Below are 18,088 nucleotides of genomic sequence, written 5' to 3'. Positions count from 1 at the left end.
TCACAGTGCTTAATGGTCGCATATCACTTAGACTTAGGTCCTCCCATGCCTGAGGGCGCATAAGGCAGCAACAGTGGTTCGCCACGACGACCTGTCCTGAGCCTTCGACCAAAGCTCCTCCATCGAAGACCTCGCCAGCTTCGCCTCCTTCTCCAACATCCTGCCAACTGTCATTTTGGGTCTCCCTGACTTGCGGAGGCCGGGGGGTATCCAACACCATATGTCATGAGGTAGCCTTTCATCACCCATTCGCACCATGTGCCCCCAATACATCCATCGTCGCTTTCTAATGGTATCAAGGATGGGGGTATGATTTGTTATGGTATAAATCTCATCATTTCTTATTCTCTCAGTCCAATGTAAATTCAAAATATATCTTAGGCAGTTGTTATCGAATGCCCATCCGTCACAACATAGTCCATGATCAACTGGTTAGCTTGTTCTTTCGTGCATCTTAGCTTCTTTCCAAAGAATTCCCCTTTTACAGTTTCATTTTCAGTTTCATCTGATACATTTTCCCGAATTTCACTTTGTTTTCGCTTCCCTGATTTTCTTGAATTTGTAGCTATAAACTCAGTGTATGCGGTGGGATGACCTGCCTGAAAATAAATGATTCTATAGAGCAAGAACAACAGGTCTGGTGAATTCTAGCGGGATCCAATGCGGTGGTATTGTGTCAAATTCATTCCTGCAAATTCAAGTATTCAGACGAATCTGATTTCAGATTCGTCACTCCATCCATAAGTTATAGGCCCTACTAAATTGAAGGCAAAGTCAACTTTCGTTTGTGATATCAGAATTCGGTATAATCCCTAATCTTAGGCATCTTTGGTCTAGCATTCATTTGTATCCGTTGCTCCATTTGCAAGTTATACTAAATTAAACAAAAACCTCAATTTTTCAGAACTTAAAAACCACTCACCCTCGTTTTATTTGCGCTAGGGTTATCATCTCAAAACTTGATGCGTCTCATGGTTTTGGGCATCTTTGGTTCAATTTTCATTGATATCCATCGTTCCATTCACAAGTTGCACCGAATTAAATGAAAAACTCAACTTTTTTTAGCACTTAAAGCCCCCTACCCCTCGCCCTAATTAAGCTAGGGTCTTCATCTCCAAGTACCATGTGTCTTACGGTATTTGGCATCTTTGGCTTATCTTTCATTGAGATCCATTACTTCATTCGCAAGTTAAACTGAGTTAAACGAAAAAAAACTTTTTTACCACTTAAAGCCCCCTCTCCCTCTTCCTATTTGAGCTAGGGTCTTCACCTTCTAACTTAATGTGTTCTATGGTCTTGGGCACCTATAGTTCAATTTTAATCCAAATCCAACTGGCGGTTCTCTTGATTTCGCTATAATCGATTGCCCAGACGGACGGACGGCCAGACGGATTCCAAAAGCCTTTCTTGATGGATTTTTTCCACCATCCAAAAGTTGACAAGATGATAAAAATTAAACACTAATGGACTACAGTATTTAGGCAACATTTAGCACAAAACAAGGGATTTTAGCTCACTGACGACCAGTGAACTGTGAAATAATAATAAAAAAAAAAAATATTATATAACTTTTAAATAGACACTGTATCATGAAGAAGAGTGTGAAAAAAATGTTTTATGACACAAATACCATCTGTCTGAATGCAATATTTTCAGTCTGGATCTTCAGGAAATCTGCATAAACTGTAGGTGCAATTTGATACGTTTTTACTCATAACAAGAGCTAATAGCTCATATGGCACTTGTGACGAGGCGAGAAGAGCTAAGAGCCAAGAGCTCATATGGTATGAGCTCCAGCAAAATTATAAGAATCAATAGATTGATTTAAAAGGAAAATCAGAGGCTTAATGCCGGTCAGGATTAAAAATAAGAGCTCTGGGTCACGACGTACTTCTAAATATCAAATTCATTAAGATCCGATCACCCACTCATAAGTTATAAATACCTAATTTCAAATTTTTCCTCTCCCTTTAGCCCCCCAGATAGTCGAATCTGGCAAAACGACTTTATCAAGTCAATTTGTGCAGCTCCCTGACACGCCTACCAATTTTCATCGTCCTAGCACGTCCAGAAGCACCAAACTCGCCAAATCACTGAACCCCTCCCCCAACTCCTCCAAAGAGAGCAAATCTGGTATGGTTACGTCAATCACATATCAAGGACATTTGCTTATTCTAACCACCAAGCTTCATCCCGATTCCTCCACTCCAAGTGTTTTCCAAGATTTCCCCCTCGAAGTCCCCCCAATGTAAAAAGATCAGTTCGGGATTTGAAATAAGAGCTCTGAGACATGAATTCCTTCGAAATCACCTATTCGATCACCTATTCGTAAAATAAAAATACCCCAATTTTCATGTTTTCCATGAATTCCGGTTTCCCCCTCCAACTCCCCCCAATGTCACAGAATCTGGTCAGAATTTGAAATTTGAGCTTAAAGCTTAAGATCCTTCTAAATATCAAATTTCATTAAGATCTGGTCACCCTTTCGTAAGTTATAAATACCTCAATTTTCAAAATTATCCCCCCCCCCCAAAATTCCACCAAAGAGAGCAGATCCGGTCCGGTTATGTCAGTCACGTATCTTAGACAGGATTTTATTCTTCCCATCCAGTTTCATCCTGATCTCTCGGCTTTAAGTATTTTCTAAGATTTCTGGCCCCCCCCCCCAACTGCCCCACCCCTATGAAGCTGGATCAGGTTGAAATTTAAGATAAGACATCTAAGTTACGAGGTTCTTCTAAATATGAAGTTTCATGAAGATCCGATCACTCCTTCGTAAGCTAAAAATATATCATTTTTTAATTTTTCAGAATTAACCCCCCCCCCCCCAATAGAGCGGATCCGTTCCAATTATGTAAATCACGTATCTAAAACTTCTGCTTATTTTTCTCGCCAAGTTTCATCCCGATCCCTCCAATCTAAGCGTTGTCCATGATTTTAGGTTCCCCCACCCCAAACTCCCCCCAATGTCACCAAATCCGGTCGGGATTTAAAATGAGAACTCTGAGACACAACATCATTCTAAATATCAAATTTCATTGATATCTGATCACCCGTTTGTAAGTTAAAAATACCTCATTTTTTCTAATTTTTCAGAATTAACCCCCCCCCCCAACTACCCCAAAAAGAGCGGATCCGTTCTGGTTATGTCAATCATGTATCTAGGACTTGTGCTTATTTTCCCCACCAATTTTCATCCCAATCCCTCCACTCTAAGTGTTTTCCAAGATTTTAGATTCCCCCTCCCAACCCCCCCCCCCCCCAATGTTACCAAATCCGGTCGGGATTTAAAATAACAGCTCCGAGACACGATATCCTTCCAAACATCAACTTTCATTAAGATTTGATCAACCGTTCGTAAGTTAAAAATACTTCTATTTTTCTATTTTTTCTGAATTAACAGGCCCCCTACTCCCCCCAGATGGTCAATACCGGAAAAACATTATTTCTAATTTAATCTGGTCCGGTCCCTCATACGCCTGCCAAATTTCATTGTCCAAGCTTACCTGGAAGTGCCTAAAGTAGCAAAACCAAAACCGACAGACAGACTGACAGACAGACTGACCAACTCTGCAATTGCTATATGTCACTTGGTTAATGCCAAGTGCCATAAAAAAAGGCATCGAATGGTATGTTCATTTTATTGGTAAGTCATTTACATGAACTGTCATATATTTTTTGAAAATTTTGTCATTTTTAAGAGCTCAAAAAGTGCTTCAGTTTGAATGTATGGTAGAAGCAATTATTATATTCGTAAAGAGCATAAAAAAGGCATAGAGAGGTATGTTCACTTTATTGGTAAGTCAGTTAGGGTAAAACAACTGGTACTGGGACACTTTGATCCCACTGCCTATTCTGGGACAGAAGCTTTGATTGGATTACAACATGTCCATTACTGGGACAAAAGAATTAATCTTGGACACCCAATGTATACATTTTTCTGGGTTGCTTCCAAAAAACCTGTTGGCTTTTGTCCCAGTATTGGACATGTTGCAATCCAACCAAAGATTCTGTCCCAGAATAGGCAGAGTGATTTAAGTGTCCCAGTACTGGTCATCTTACCCTATATGAACTGCCATAAATTTACCGCAAGCCTACTTTACGTATTTTTAGTTTCGTTGGAGGGGGATTTTAGAAAGCAAAAAAACGGATGCGCTTCTGTAATAATGACAAAGAAACAAAATGAGAATCTTGCTATATGCAGTAATACACACTTTAGAGCACTTGGAACGAAAGTTGACATTTACCAATGGGCCATCAGTCCCTGGAGTGATGGAGTGGCCCATTAATTGATGGAATAAGGCTAACTATGACACTAAAGAAAAAAGACACATGACATAAATACAAATAGGCAGCAAATAGGAGTTATTTACCTTCAAATGCTTGTGGAAGTTGGTCGTGGCATGTATGTGTCCCTTTACAGTTTTGTTGGGGCAAAACTTGCAGGATGCATTCACAGACCCCTCTTGGTCAATTTCCCCCTTCACAGTAAAGTACCTCCCTTGGAGTATAAATGGAAGCTGTTTGGCCATGCTGACTTTTCAGTTAGTTTGAGATTAAAGACGCTTATGACATGAAAGGTCCTGCTTCTTCTTTAAACATGCTGTCGGGAATTCGGTTTATTCACCACCATGTGTTCTCAGCAACTTGTTACGGTTTTTGATAATAGATGTCTCTATTACGCAATGTTTTTTTGTACATTGCCAAAGCACACGCACACAAAAGTATTTGAAAAGTATTTGAAAAACAAGTACATTAAAAGTATCTTAAGTAATAAGTATTTCGTAATCTTACTTAAATATCAAGTAATAAGTACACCCTAGAGTTTTTACTTAAGAACAAGTAAAAGTAATGGAAAATGTTACTTAAGTAGTACTTCAAGTAAAAGTACTTCAAGTAAGTAACAACACTGCTTATAACCCTTGCCCTTAAGGTTGTTGGGGATTATCATCCTTAAAGACATAATTGCTGGTCCTTTCAATTACGTTGAACAAAATGGCTAGCTCGACATTTTAGATTGGATGTGTTTGGAGAAATAGAGTGGGAGGATGGGTTAGTTGCCTTCTAATCACTTTTGACTATTAGAAAGGGCACAAGCCCTTTCAATTTCCAATCGAATGAGCTCCACCATCTCGAAATTTTGATTGGATGTGTTTGGGGAAATGGTGGGCTTGGAAGAGGGGTTAGTTGCCCTCCAATCATTTTCGGCTATTAAAAAGGGTAGTAGCCCTTTCAATTTCCAATCGAATGAGCTCTTTTTGAAGTTTCTACGACAACAAATGGCGATTTCAAAATTTCTATAAGATGCATTTCAGGAAAATACGAGGTGTGGGGATCCATCCTCCCATCACTCTCGATCTAAAAGGAAATTCAACTTCTGTTCGCCAATCCAATGAGCCCCCTCCAAAGTTTGTACGATCACCCTTTCTATATACACCTTATATGCCCCCAGGGCAAAACTTACAACCCCTGCCCTCAGGTGTTTGGGGGATTGTCATCCTTAATGACATAGGTGTTCAATTATGTTGAACAAAATGGCTATCTAAAAATTTTGATTGGAAGTGTTTGGGGAAATGGTGGGCGTGGGCTGAGGGGTTAGTGGCCCTCCAATCACTTCCCCCTATTAAAAAGGGCACTGGCCCTTTCAATTTCCAATGGAATGAGCTCTTTTTGAAGTTTCTACGACAACAAATGACCGTCTCAAAATTTCTATCAGATATATTCAGGAAAATACGAGGTGTCGGTGGGGGTTATCCACCGTTCGATCATTCTCAATCTGAAAAAGGGCACTAGAACTTTTGATTACCAATCCAATGAGCCCCTCCGACGTCTACACGGTCTCTCTTTTTATTTATACCTTATGTGCCATCGGACATAACTTATAACCCTTACCCTGAAGGTTGTAGGGGGTTTTCATCCTAAAAGACATAATTTCCGGTCTTTTCAATTACGTTGAACAAAATGGCTATCTCACCATTTTATATTGGATGTGTTTAGAGAAATAGTTGGAGTGGGAGGATGGTTTAGTTGCCCTCCAATCACTTTTGACTTAAAAAGGGTACAAGCCCTTTCAGTTTTCTATCGAATGAGCCCTTTTCGAAGTTTCTACGACAGCTAATGGCCATCTCAAAATTTCTGTCAGATTCATTTCGGGAAATTACGAGGTGTGGGTGGAGGGGGGTATCCACCCTCCGATTATTCTTAATCTTAAAAAGGGCACTAGAACGTCTGATTACCAATCCAATAAACCTCCGAAGTTTATACAAACACCCTTTCTATATATATATATCTTATATTCCCCCAGGGCATAGCTTACAACCCTTATTCTAAAAGCTAGGTGGCGGTTGTCATCCTCAAAGACATAAATTCCGGACCTTTCAATTATGTTGCCCAAAATGGCTATCTCAAAATTTTGATTCGATGTGTTTGGGTACATGGCTAGCGTGGGAGGGTGGTTCGTTGCCCTCAAATTATTTTTGACTATAATCCACCCTCCCGTCACTCTGAATCTTAAAAAGGTCACTAGAACTTTTTATGAGCAATCCAATGAGCCTTCTCTTAAGTTTATACGATCACCCTTTCTATATATACTTTATATGCCTCCAGGGCATAACTTACAACCCTTGCCCTGTGGGTTCTGGGGAGGGGGGTCATCCTCAAAGATATAATTGCCGGACCTTTCAACTATGTTGAACAAACTGGATATCTCAAAATTTTGATTGGATGCGTCTGGGGAAATGGTGGGCTTGGAAGGTGGGTTAGTTGCCCTCCAATCAGTTTTGACTATTATAGTTTCTAATTGAATGAGCTCTTTTCGAAGTTTCTACGACAAAAAATGGCATCTTGTAATTCCTATCAGATGCATTTCAGGAATATTGGAGGTGGGGGGGTATCCACCCTTCGATCACTCTCAATCTTAAAAAGAGCTCTAGAACGTCTGATTACCAATCCAGTGACCCTTCTCCGAAGTTTATACAATAACATTTTCTATATATATACCTTACATGCTCCCAGGGCATAACTTACAACCCTTGCCCTAAGGCCTGTGGGGAGGGGGGGGGGGTTGTTATCCTCAAAGACAATTTCCGGATCTTTCAATTATGTTGACCAAAATTGCTATCTCAAAATTTTGATTGGATGTGTTTGGATAAATGGTGGGCGTGGAAGGGGTGTTAGTTACCCTCCTATAACTTTAGACTATTAAAAAGGGCACAAGCCCTTCCAATTTCCAGTCGATTGAGCCCTTTTCGAAGTTTCTATGGCAACTCCTTCGATACGAAGTGCCCTGATCTGAAACCAAAAGAAAAAAATAATACATTATGCCCACATCGCTCTTTACATTGCGCTGCATATATTATTATTATCTTTTTGTTTTATATCATGACAAACAGAAATTTATAGCTAGTATTAGAACGGTGTTCATCTGTTTGCTGTAGTTTCTGTTTGTTTTAAATTTAACTTGATTATTTCGTTTTACTCTTCAGTTATTATTTGACTTTATTTTGATTCGTCTTAGATTTAATATAGGTTTTCACTTTTCTTTGAACAACATTTTTAGTGGAATTAGTTTGTAATTAATTAATCAAACAAAGCTTGGTTTTAACGTTCACTTTTCTATCATATTGCTTCGGAAGGGAATTAGGTTATTTTAGTTATTTATTTTAATTTTATTTGCCGTTTTCAGATCTTTCTGAACTATTTAAAGCTGTAAATATTTTGTTTTTATAAAACCTGAGAGTTGGGTGGGCGTATCTCAACTCGTTCTTTGTTACAACCCATTTCGTCATTTCTTCTATCATAAACGTAAAGTATTTCCATTATAGAATGGAAGCATTCCGTGTATTACTGAGACCTTTTTTTTGCTTTCTTATATTTTGAAATCTTGATGAACAAATGTTGTCTTTAATATTACTACTACTAGCAATTCACTGCAGTACCAAGTTGTCTGAGGCTAACGCAGCTGCCTACGTCCCACATCAGTCAATTCAAAGCCTCACTCTTTGTTGCTTTACCGCTTACTGCTTTTTTTGCCCCTTTCATCTGCAAAACGTCTCCTAGCCATCTCAACCTTTCTCTCGTTATAACCACAGAAAGCGGGATAGAACCACATTTTTCGTACCTTACTGTTTGAAATACGGTCAGTCTAATGGGTAGCCGAAACAATACAGACAATGTATCTCCGTCTTCCGAAGCAAGTCTTGCTTATTTGGATTATTTTGCATTTAGCTTAGTTGATTCACTTTATTTTTCACCGTATTGTGTTCAGTGTTGTATGATTTGCATCAGCTGTTAGTAAGGAGGGGTGGTGGGTCATTACGTAGGAGGGGGCAGATGCCCAAAAGAGTACATTTTAATGCCCAAATTGTCCGACTCTCCATGAACCGTCAGATAAGTATAGAAAGGGTATGGCAGAGGGAGGGAGGGGAGTATAAATTAATCTCTTATTTCCATTTTTCTTTTTTTGTTATTACGGGCTTCGTGGCCCCATCCCAGGTAATGATATGCCGCTAGTCCTGGTAATTACCTCATTTTCCAACATTGAGGTATTTGTTATAGGCTCTCTTGAATGTTTCAAGGGAAGAATTTTCCGGGGTTACCTCTACCGGCAAGCTATTGCATCTGGCGACCGGTATTCGGGCGAAACTCATTTTCCAATATTCTTGGCGGGGAGTACCCTGTTCAAGGTAGACGGGCTGTACTTGGGCGTGTTGGTAGCAAGGGCTTTGCTCTGTCAGGAACGAGGTTCGATAGCTCCTGTGATGGAGGGATATATATGCACTTGTAGAAAATCGAAATGGACGCCAAGTCGAATTGTTCCTGGATCAACTATAGGATTTTAGCCATCATGTTGCCTTCGTTTGCAGCAGAAACTGCTCGATTTTGAATCCGTGGGAGTGGAGCGATGCGGCTTTCTGGTGGACCAGCGAAGAGAGGACGTACATATTTCATGATAGGTCTGATGCACGAAATGAACAGTTTCAGAATAAACTCATAAGGGAGGGTACTTTTGCATCCTAGAATAACTCCTAGCTTCTTGGAGCAAGATGATCTAATTTTACTAATATGCTCTGTCCAAGAGAGATCTGAAGAGAAGTTAACTCTAAATAGGCGTAGTGTATCAACTCGTTTTATTGCCTTTCCTTTGAAGACGAAATACCTTCATTAAGACTAAGCACGAATAAGAGTGCCGTTGGGCTATACCTCCCTTCTTGTTATAGAAGTGTATAAATAATTTTTAGAAAATGCATAAATCTGAAGATTTTCATTATCTTCATATTCTTTTGTTATAGCAATTTACGTCGTTTGATTAGCAGCAGATGTAAGATAAAACGAGAAGATGGAACGATAGTATCCGTTTGTGACACTGACTTGAACCTGGATCAAAATACGCTTGAGGATATTCTAGGTAGGTGTAATGGTGTGAACAGAGTATTAAAAACTGACGAAAAGGAAATTTCTGCGTTTCAGCACAGGCTCCTTAGGAATTCATAACTACTAGTAACTACTTTAAAAGACAGCGTTAGCCAGTCGAACCAGAAAAATTCTATTTGTAATATAATAATATTTGGATTTTAATTAGTCTAAGATTCAACCCACCCGTAATATTCTGGAAGTATACAAAATCTTTTGTTTTAAAACTATATCTTATTGAGGATAAAATAATTGGCCCTAGGATACTCTAGGTTAACAAATAGTTTATTTAACTTTTATAATTCTTCAGCATTTGATGGGTAAGGTAGGAGGTAGTAGTTATTTTCTTTAGGGAGGAGCTTGACTATCTCTGTTATGAGTTTTTCCTATTTTTAATAAAAAGCTGAACTGTTATTATTTCAAAAATTCATTTGAAGTCTTTCAATATTTCTTTTCCAGAACTACAGAACATCAAAGAAATAGTTATCTTTTATTTTAATATCTGTTCAAATAAATTTCTGTGTAGTGAACATGTAAACCGTGTTTTCATAATTATGTGTCTAAAGGCAATTGCTAAGTCTTTTGTTGTTGTAATATTCTGTTTTTGAAGAAATCCTTAAAGCCATTCAAACCTTCAAAGATTTTGTGGTCCTTCAAAGATCAAAGATTGATCTTTTCAGTCAATCATTGTAAGGGGAGAAATTGTTTGATAAACTTTGCGCCGTTGCCTCTGCGTAAGCATTACTTTTTTTCGTGAGTTGTGTTATTTCTTGTGTTATTTTTAAACAACATTATGTTATTTTACATAAATATGTTTGTTAAGTATGTTATACCATTGTTAAAAACTTTTTTGTATCAAATCCTCAGCTAGCTTTTGCTATGGAAAGATGTTTTTTTTTTGTATTTCCATTTGCGAATAATGAAAAATGAGCAAAGGGCCTCCCATGACACATTCCGTGTGTTTTTTATATTCTTGGGTTAAAAGTATTGGACAGTTACAAGAGCGGATATTGGCGCTAGTTTTGAAAAGAAAATTCCCCGACACCATCTAGCGTTTGTGATTCTAATCTAAACGTACATTGCACTGAAAGTATTTGACTTAAAATGTGTCTTAACTGTACTCGTAACTAACTTTACCCGTAACGTTACTCGTTATATATGTTAATTGACTAATTCTTTAAATTCTTTTTTTTAATGAACTCATTCGACACCGTACTGTCAGTGGCACTAGTAGTTTTTCTAATGTCTATCTTTTCATGTTAAATCGCTATAGACCCAAATCAAGTCTTCTTTAATTTTGAACTAATTTCCCTTTTTCATTGGCCATTCACTGTTCCGCCATTCAATTTATGGTTTTTTTTACCCACTGAATTGATCAGAGAACTTGGTGAAGTGATGAGATATTCTCTTTTGATGTAACCTGATCTTAAAGGTATTATTTATGCAAACAATTTTCTTTAAAAGTTGCTCGGAAACTCATATAAAAAGGTCACTAGGCTGAGATATTGCATTTTTGATTTCTTACGACAAAAACATGATACTTTTAGTTCTCCGAGCGATTAGTGATTTTATTTTGTAGCCAAGCTGTTATTTTTACGTGCTAAAGTAAAAACCAAATTCGAACCAAAACTATCCTATAAAATAAGTCGGGGGGGGGCTACTCCCCCCTCGACCTCTAACTTTTAGACTATAGTTTGACTAGGGCTTTACTGAAAGCATTTACAGTTCTATGTACACAGTCAACTGGGAATTACAAGCGTTTTATATACTAATCGTTTAAAAAAAGTTTGATGAACTAAAAATTTGACTATTCAATGTAAATTGGAATAAATGATCTTTTGATGTTACAAGCAGTTTGGTAAAATTTTTGGTTTTTAGACTTTTTATGGTATTACACGTGTGTAAGAGCATTAATTTTTCAAGTACTGAAAAAAGAAAAAAACCCTTTATTTTAAAGAGTGAGAGGCTGAGGGGTTAGTAGTTCCCCTATATATATATATATATATATATATATATATATATATATATATATATATATATATATATATATATATATATATATATATATATATATATATGTATATATATAAAGAGGATAATGTATAATCACTTTAGGTTCTTATGTTGCTTTTTATTTTATTAAAAAAATATATATATATTGAATTTCTGTTCATTTTTGATATCACCCTTAGTGTAATCTAAAGATTTTCTATTCAAAGATTTTTTTTAAGGACAGCGTGACATTTAAAATGATTTTTCAGATCGCGATGGTCATCTTTTAGGGACGATTCCTTAGGAAAATATTGCTCCTGTTGCAGCATTTATATACTAATCGTTTAAAAAAGTTTGAACTAAAAATTTGACTATTCAATGTAAATTGGAATAAATGATCTTTTGATTTTACAAGCAGTTTGGTAAAATTTTTGGTTTTTAGACTTTTTATGGTATTACTGTGTGTAAGAGCATTCATTTTTCAAGTCCTGAGAAAAGAAAAAACCCTTTATTTTAAAGAGTGAGAGGCTGAGGGGTTAGTAGTTCCCCTATATATATTTCCCCTATTATTCAGGCAAGTATTTGATCTGATATTAATAAGAAAAAAAGAATCATTGGGCCACTGTAATAAAAAAGAAATAATAAACAAATGATCATTTTATCAAAATAAAGAGAAAATATAATATAAAAAATAGTAATAAATAAGTAATAATCAATTAATGATCATTTTATCAAAATAAAGATATTATAGAAAAACCAATCGACACTGCGCTACGATTTTCCACATGCTCAATGCTTATCCCGAGGAAAATCCTCAACCGCCTAATAAAATTCTGTATATGTGATCCTTACTTCAGACTTACCAAATTACATGCTTAGACTTTATATAATCTTTCAAATGAGGGGGCGACAGTAGTGTTGATGTATGCGATACGGAGGTAAGGCGATTTTTTTCAATCATCAGTCTTTTCATACTGCAGTCCATTCAAAATAATTGATTATTGAAACTACTCCAAGAAAAAACTGTCACGAATATCCACCCCGGTTTAATATCTAAGGCCTTCAGATTGGCAAATAGATTAAAAAAGTCCAACCCAATAACTTGTCTAAATTGATTTTATTGGTGCTTGCTTTTGTGAAATATTTGTAATTTTTATATGCTTCAAGGAAAGATAGGTAGAGCATATATAATTCTTATTTGCTTCAATTTGAACATCCTTTGTTCATTTTGAAACCTGTTTCAAAACTGATATTGCTACTACATTAAGAAGCAGTTATATAAACTATTTTATGTCACTGAACAACTATCGAAAATTCTTGTTTTTCAACTTCTGTCAATCTGATAGTTAAATAGGACAAGCCTCAAGTGTCCTGTCGGTATTATAAGCAACATATAATGCTCAAATAAGGTGTTCTACATGTAGTATAGGCTAGCTTTAGTGCTCAAATAAGGAGGTAGAATCAGTATTGCATAGCATTCAAATGGCCTGAGGGGTCTTACTTCTGTACTGCTTACATGTACACTACTTGCGACAGTTTAAATTCAAACTGAGTACTTTTTGGAAGGACCTTCTACGAAAAGTCGAAGGATCATGGGCCAAGAACGCATTAATCCATAAAAAGACTACTGAGCTTTACCCCTCCCCCAATTGATGGTGTCCGATATTGCAATACTGCATAATCTCTAGTAATATTGCATGTACATTGTATATAATAGACATTCTTTTTGTATGGACTATGCTTTTGCTTAGGGACGAATGAGGTGTCATGCAGCAGTATGAACTCTGGAACCAAGAGGATATCTATATAGCTTTTTGATATTTCTAATCCAATTGGCCATCTTCATTTTTTTTTCTGATATTGTGTCTAGTCAGGGAAAAATTTAATTTTTGCGGTACTTTTGCTGTAGCAAAATCTGAAACTTGTAGACTTTGTATACAACTTGTTAATGATTCTAGATCGACTGTACTTGCAATTTGTGGCACAATACGACAGGAATCATCACTTTCCTATTATTCCACCTTTTCTGCTCCTTAAAAAGGGAGCTAGAACCTTTAATTTTCGTTCTAATGCCTCTTATCTCGATATCTTGCGACCATAATTTGGATCTCCAAAAGAAAAAAAGAACAAACAATGAAACACGCATCCGCTGTCGTCAGGAAAAATGTAAATTGCGTTTTTATACAAATAAGAATAAGAAAGCTCAGCGATAAGGTTCTTCAACGTAGTGAATTTGATGCTGCATTTTTGTCAGGGTCTTGCCCCTTTTTGCTGAATCTAAGCATAATTTTGTCAGGATTGTGGAAGGTGGATGAAATAAGTTTTGGAAAATAGTTTGCGAAACAGCAGAAGATGTCTTAGGGAGGAAAATTAAAATAGCAGCTGGGAACACTAGAGAACAAACTTTAAGCGTTTTAGAAAAGACAAGGGGAAGCATTTTCTGAATAATGAATTTTAGAAAGTAGAAAATTTTATTTATTTTATTTTACGATTATATTATTTTATGTTATATTATATTATTTTATATTACTTTACGAGAAGTGAAAAGGAAGTAGAGAAGGCATTAAAATATGAATTGAGGAGATTTGAAAAGAAGGCCACATATAAAATTACTGGGACCGGAATGGTGCAAGAAGATCATAGTAAGATTAGAAAGGAACTTGAAAGGAACTAGTCAATGTGGACTTGTACCTTCTAAAAATGGGGACGGGACCCCAGTTAGTGACAAGGAAAGTATTAAGAAGAGGTGGACAGAACATGTTTCAATTGTCAGCAGGTACACATGGTTCTGTCGTCTATTCTAGTCCAGACTTCGAAAAGTGGTTATGGCCTATATATATGTAATGTTGATTTGTCAAAAGCTTTTGACTCTGTTGTGCATGCTCAAGCCCTTTATTTTCTTGTTTCAAATGGTATGAATTTTTCTATTAAAGTATAGTACTGGAATTCTTTTCTCTGGGTTAAAACCAGTGATGGTCTTTATTTAATTTCTATAATTCGTGTATTCAATGTATCGAATAGTCTTCCGACTACTTACCTTTTTAAAATTCATTTGGTTTAATGTAAATCCAGGCAATCCACCATGTTCCACTCAAAATGTAATCATGAAAAGTTTTAACTTGTATTTTCTTGGTTTTTCTACGCATTTTCCTACTGTCTATTGCAGGCTCAAGAATTAATAATTGTTAGTAATGGAACTTCCTCTTTTAAGAGTTCATCGACCTTCCGGTCTGGCAAACATTAATTCATCCTCGTGAGAAATCTTCTTCTGGCAGTCATGTTTGTTTATCTAACATTTGTCTTGATTCTTCATGTCCCTGGATGCACTAACGATATTGGTCTTGGTAAAATAGAAAAAAAAATTCTAAAGTTGATTGTTATATAATCGTATATAGATAGACTTCATTATCCAAGAGAAATGGGATTGGTTTACCACTGTCTCTTTGGAGTGTTCTTCAGTTTCATTCCTTTTTTTTTGTTTACTTTGCAGAATTGCTCATTTTCCAGAGCTAATTTTTAGTAGCAAAATAGATGTCGCCGTTCGCTTCTATAATGACTTGAACAAAAAATTATCTTAAATATTATTCTGGGCTGTTCTAAGCTACAAAACGAGCTGAAAATTTTCCACCTGACGATATGACGAATTGACGATGAAATGGAATGGAAGTGTCAAAAGAATGAGGTAAATTTGCTAACATCAAATAAAAAAGAAATGAAAATCTTTTTCTTCCTTGGAAGTTTAAGCATACCTCCGTTTGAGCTCTGGAATGTGTTTTCTTTGCTTTTCGTAAAGTTTTATTGTCTTGTTAGTGTGTGAACTTGGTTTTGGGACGTTAAAAAAATGCTTATTTTTAGATAATTGATTTATTTGATCTTGGATGAAGCTTATGCGTGTCATTGGCGAATTTTAATAATGAATCTTGGGAAAATCAAAGTTATCAAACTTAAAATAGTGCGTATATTCCGTTTAATAGCACTAGGGCGTCATCTTGTCATGACCAACTTCCAACTTTCGTTCCTTATTAACTAAAATCTTCTTAGTCATTTTTTATCCCAGTTTTTCATTTTATGATCCTCCAAACAACTATGTATAAGTGCTTTAGTTCTTTTTTAACGTGTCTGTCGATCAAAGAAGGCCTAGGAAATAGTCGCAGACTTGCACTTAAAGCTTATAAATAATAGATTTTCTATACTATGCTGCGCACACGGTGAATTCTTGAAAGCATTCACATGAACATGTTTGTGGTTATTGTCAAGATCTTCCTTCTTGCAGTGAGGTTGCTCTAAATTCTGTTTACCTATATACTTTAGTCACATCTACCTCTATATTGTGTCTTGCGACCACTCCTTTTGACAAGAAGTAACCAGAGCTCAGTGCGAATATCTGTCGCGGAATGTATTTGACATTTTGACGATGCGCTGCTGCCTAATATTTTGGGTGTTGCTGCCTAATTGCCGCAACCAAAGGTTTCAATCTATCTCTGGAGTGGTTTTTCACATGTCAGAGTCTATCTATTTTTCCTTCAATTCATTTTGTAAGAAAGTTAGTTTAGCAGGCTCAACTCTGTGAGAGGCCACAGTTTCCTTCTGAAGTGCCACCTTGTTGCGGTGCAAGGCGTATCAACCTATAAGCTACCTTTTTCTTTCTCTTGAAATGATTGTGTTCATGAATCTTAATTTCTTTTAGAATGGTCTAAACTACCCTTTGGTGCCAAGACCCTGAGAAGAATTAAAACGATTCCGACACATCTGTCATTGGTACCGACCAACATAAGTAAAATGTCCATCAATCTCATAAGGCACTAAAAATTTTCTATTGGCCGATGTTGAAAAGCATTTTGGAATTTCCTTTCACCTGCCCCTCATACAGTTTGGATCGGGTCTTAACCCAACAGGCATTACTAGGATATTAACTGTTACTTTACGCCAAGCTTCATCAACATAAGGCAACCTCTTCTGGTGAATGCCCTGATGAAAATATTTCAGTTTACCTCCCCTTGCCTCCAAAGTTTGGTTTTGGTGTGGACCCTTAAAGGACCAACTAGAATATTTATCCTGATATAAAATTCCATCAAGTTTGGTTGTGCAGTAGAATCTCTCTTGGTATGTGGCCACATAACAGGAATCTAGGGCTCCCCTATATTCCGCATTGTTTGGATTACTTCCAGACGCAAACAAGCACAACTGGAACACTAGCCCTTACTTACCTTCAAGCTTAACTGGATCCAATGTCTGCTTTTAGTAGAACTGGTCATAACTATTAGTTAGGAACCCTTCTTTGCCTTACCCCTGCAGGGTTTGGGTCAAATACTCACCTCCATGGAGCTTGTTTTTGGTCCTGATTCGCAGAAGGCATATCAAGGACATTATCTCTTTCTTGTCATAAATTTTTGTTAAGATTCGAAAACTGGTAAGTATCCTTATGCATATTTTAGATCAGATGTTAATCCCTAACAAGGAGAGCTAGGGCCCTTGCTCTTTCATCCTACCAAATTCACAAATTGACCTGTCCTGGTTGACGTAGTAATAACAAGAATCCGGGGATCTCATCCACTTCTCTATTCCTACTTCAGACCAAGTGTAGTTGAGATGTGATAACCACTTTTTTAGAGGTTCGGATTGCAATAATTTAGAGACCCTTTACCTTCAAATTAGGTTGAATTGGATCAACACAAAAATACAACTAGGTTTTTATTCATACTTCCTGTCAAGTGTGGTGATATCCGGTAGCCCCTTCTACTGGAAGTCCCAATGACAAAAGTTTAGTCCCCCTCCTTCCGTCCTAATACTACATAAGGTAATGATCACCAAAAGGTATAATTAGGGCATTAGCTCTTACTTCCCACAGAGTTTGTTTGAGGCCTGACCACCTTTTCTGGTGTATGTTTTTTTTTTTACATTGATTTATTGACGTGACCTCTCCCCTCCTCGTAAAGATATTGGAGCATGTAAAAACTCTCGAAAAACAGAACTGCGACATTTTCTCTTACTCCTTATACAGATTAATTGAGATGAAATAACTTCTTTTGTTATGTGTTCTAAGAAAAAAATACAGACCCTCCTTTAGCAAAGGTCAAATCGGTTATAGATCCCAAAATATAGCAAACAGCATATTACTCTTACACTTACTCTATCAAATTTGCTTTTTCGATCTGACAACCTCTTGTGTTAGATGCCCTGATAAAAATATTTAGAAGCCACTTCCAATTTTCATCCCTCATAGAGTCTATATACATAGGTCGAATTATAACTCCCAAAAGATGGATCTAAGGCTCTGTGGGTTTTTTTTCTATCAATTATGTTTGGATCAATCAGGACTCTAGCTTTTATTATAATTCTGGTTTGATTGAGATCTGACAACACCTTCTTGCAGATGTGGGAAGGATAGGACTTTGGAAACCCTTCCCTTACCTATTAATAATGTCGAAGCTGGACTTGTTTCAGTGTACTTTTTAGGTCAGGCTTTATAGGCATTACAAGCTTTATAATATACAATTTCCTACAAAATAAAAGAAAAGTGGAAATTGGGATGTCCAGATTGAATTTTTCAAAATCATATTCTAAAAACCTAGAAGAGGTACGGCAGGACATTCTTCTATCTTAGGTCTCGAAGAATAATCCCATGTTTCACGTACTCAACATGACACGTACAGATAATCCCTGAAACGTTTATCTTCGAACAGTT

General features: G+C 36.7%; 1 protein-coding gene across 1 annotated transcript in view; it reads left to right on the top strand.

Moving 5' to 3' along the window:
* Positions 1-18,088, top strand: part of LOC136028994 (actin-related protein 10-like) — a gene marked incomplete at its 5' end in the record, with an annotated part of 123,372 nt that overhangs the window by 27,292 nt on the left and 77,992 nt on the right. Inside the window, 1 exon segment of the mRNA XM_065706993.1 lies at positions 9,291-9,406. Within this exon segment, the coding sequence (XP_065563065.1) occupies positions 9,291-9,406 (116 nt within the window).

Source organism: Artemia franciscana, chromosome 7, assembly GCF_032884065.1.
Source record: "Artemia franciscana chromosome 7, ASM3288406v1, whole genome shotgun sequence".
In the NCBI taxonomy this organism is placed as follows: Eukaryota; Metazoa; Arthropoda; class Branchiopoda; order Anostraca; family Artemiidae; genus Artemia; species Artemia franciscana.
This window is presented reverse-complemented; position numbering and strand designations above follow the sequence as displayed.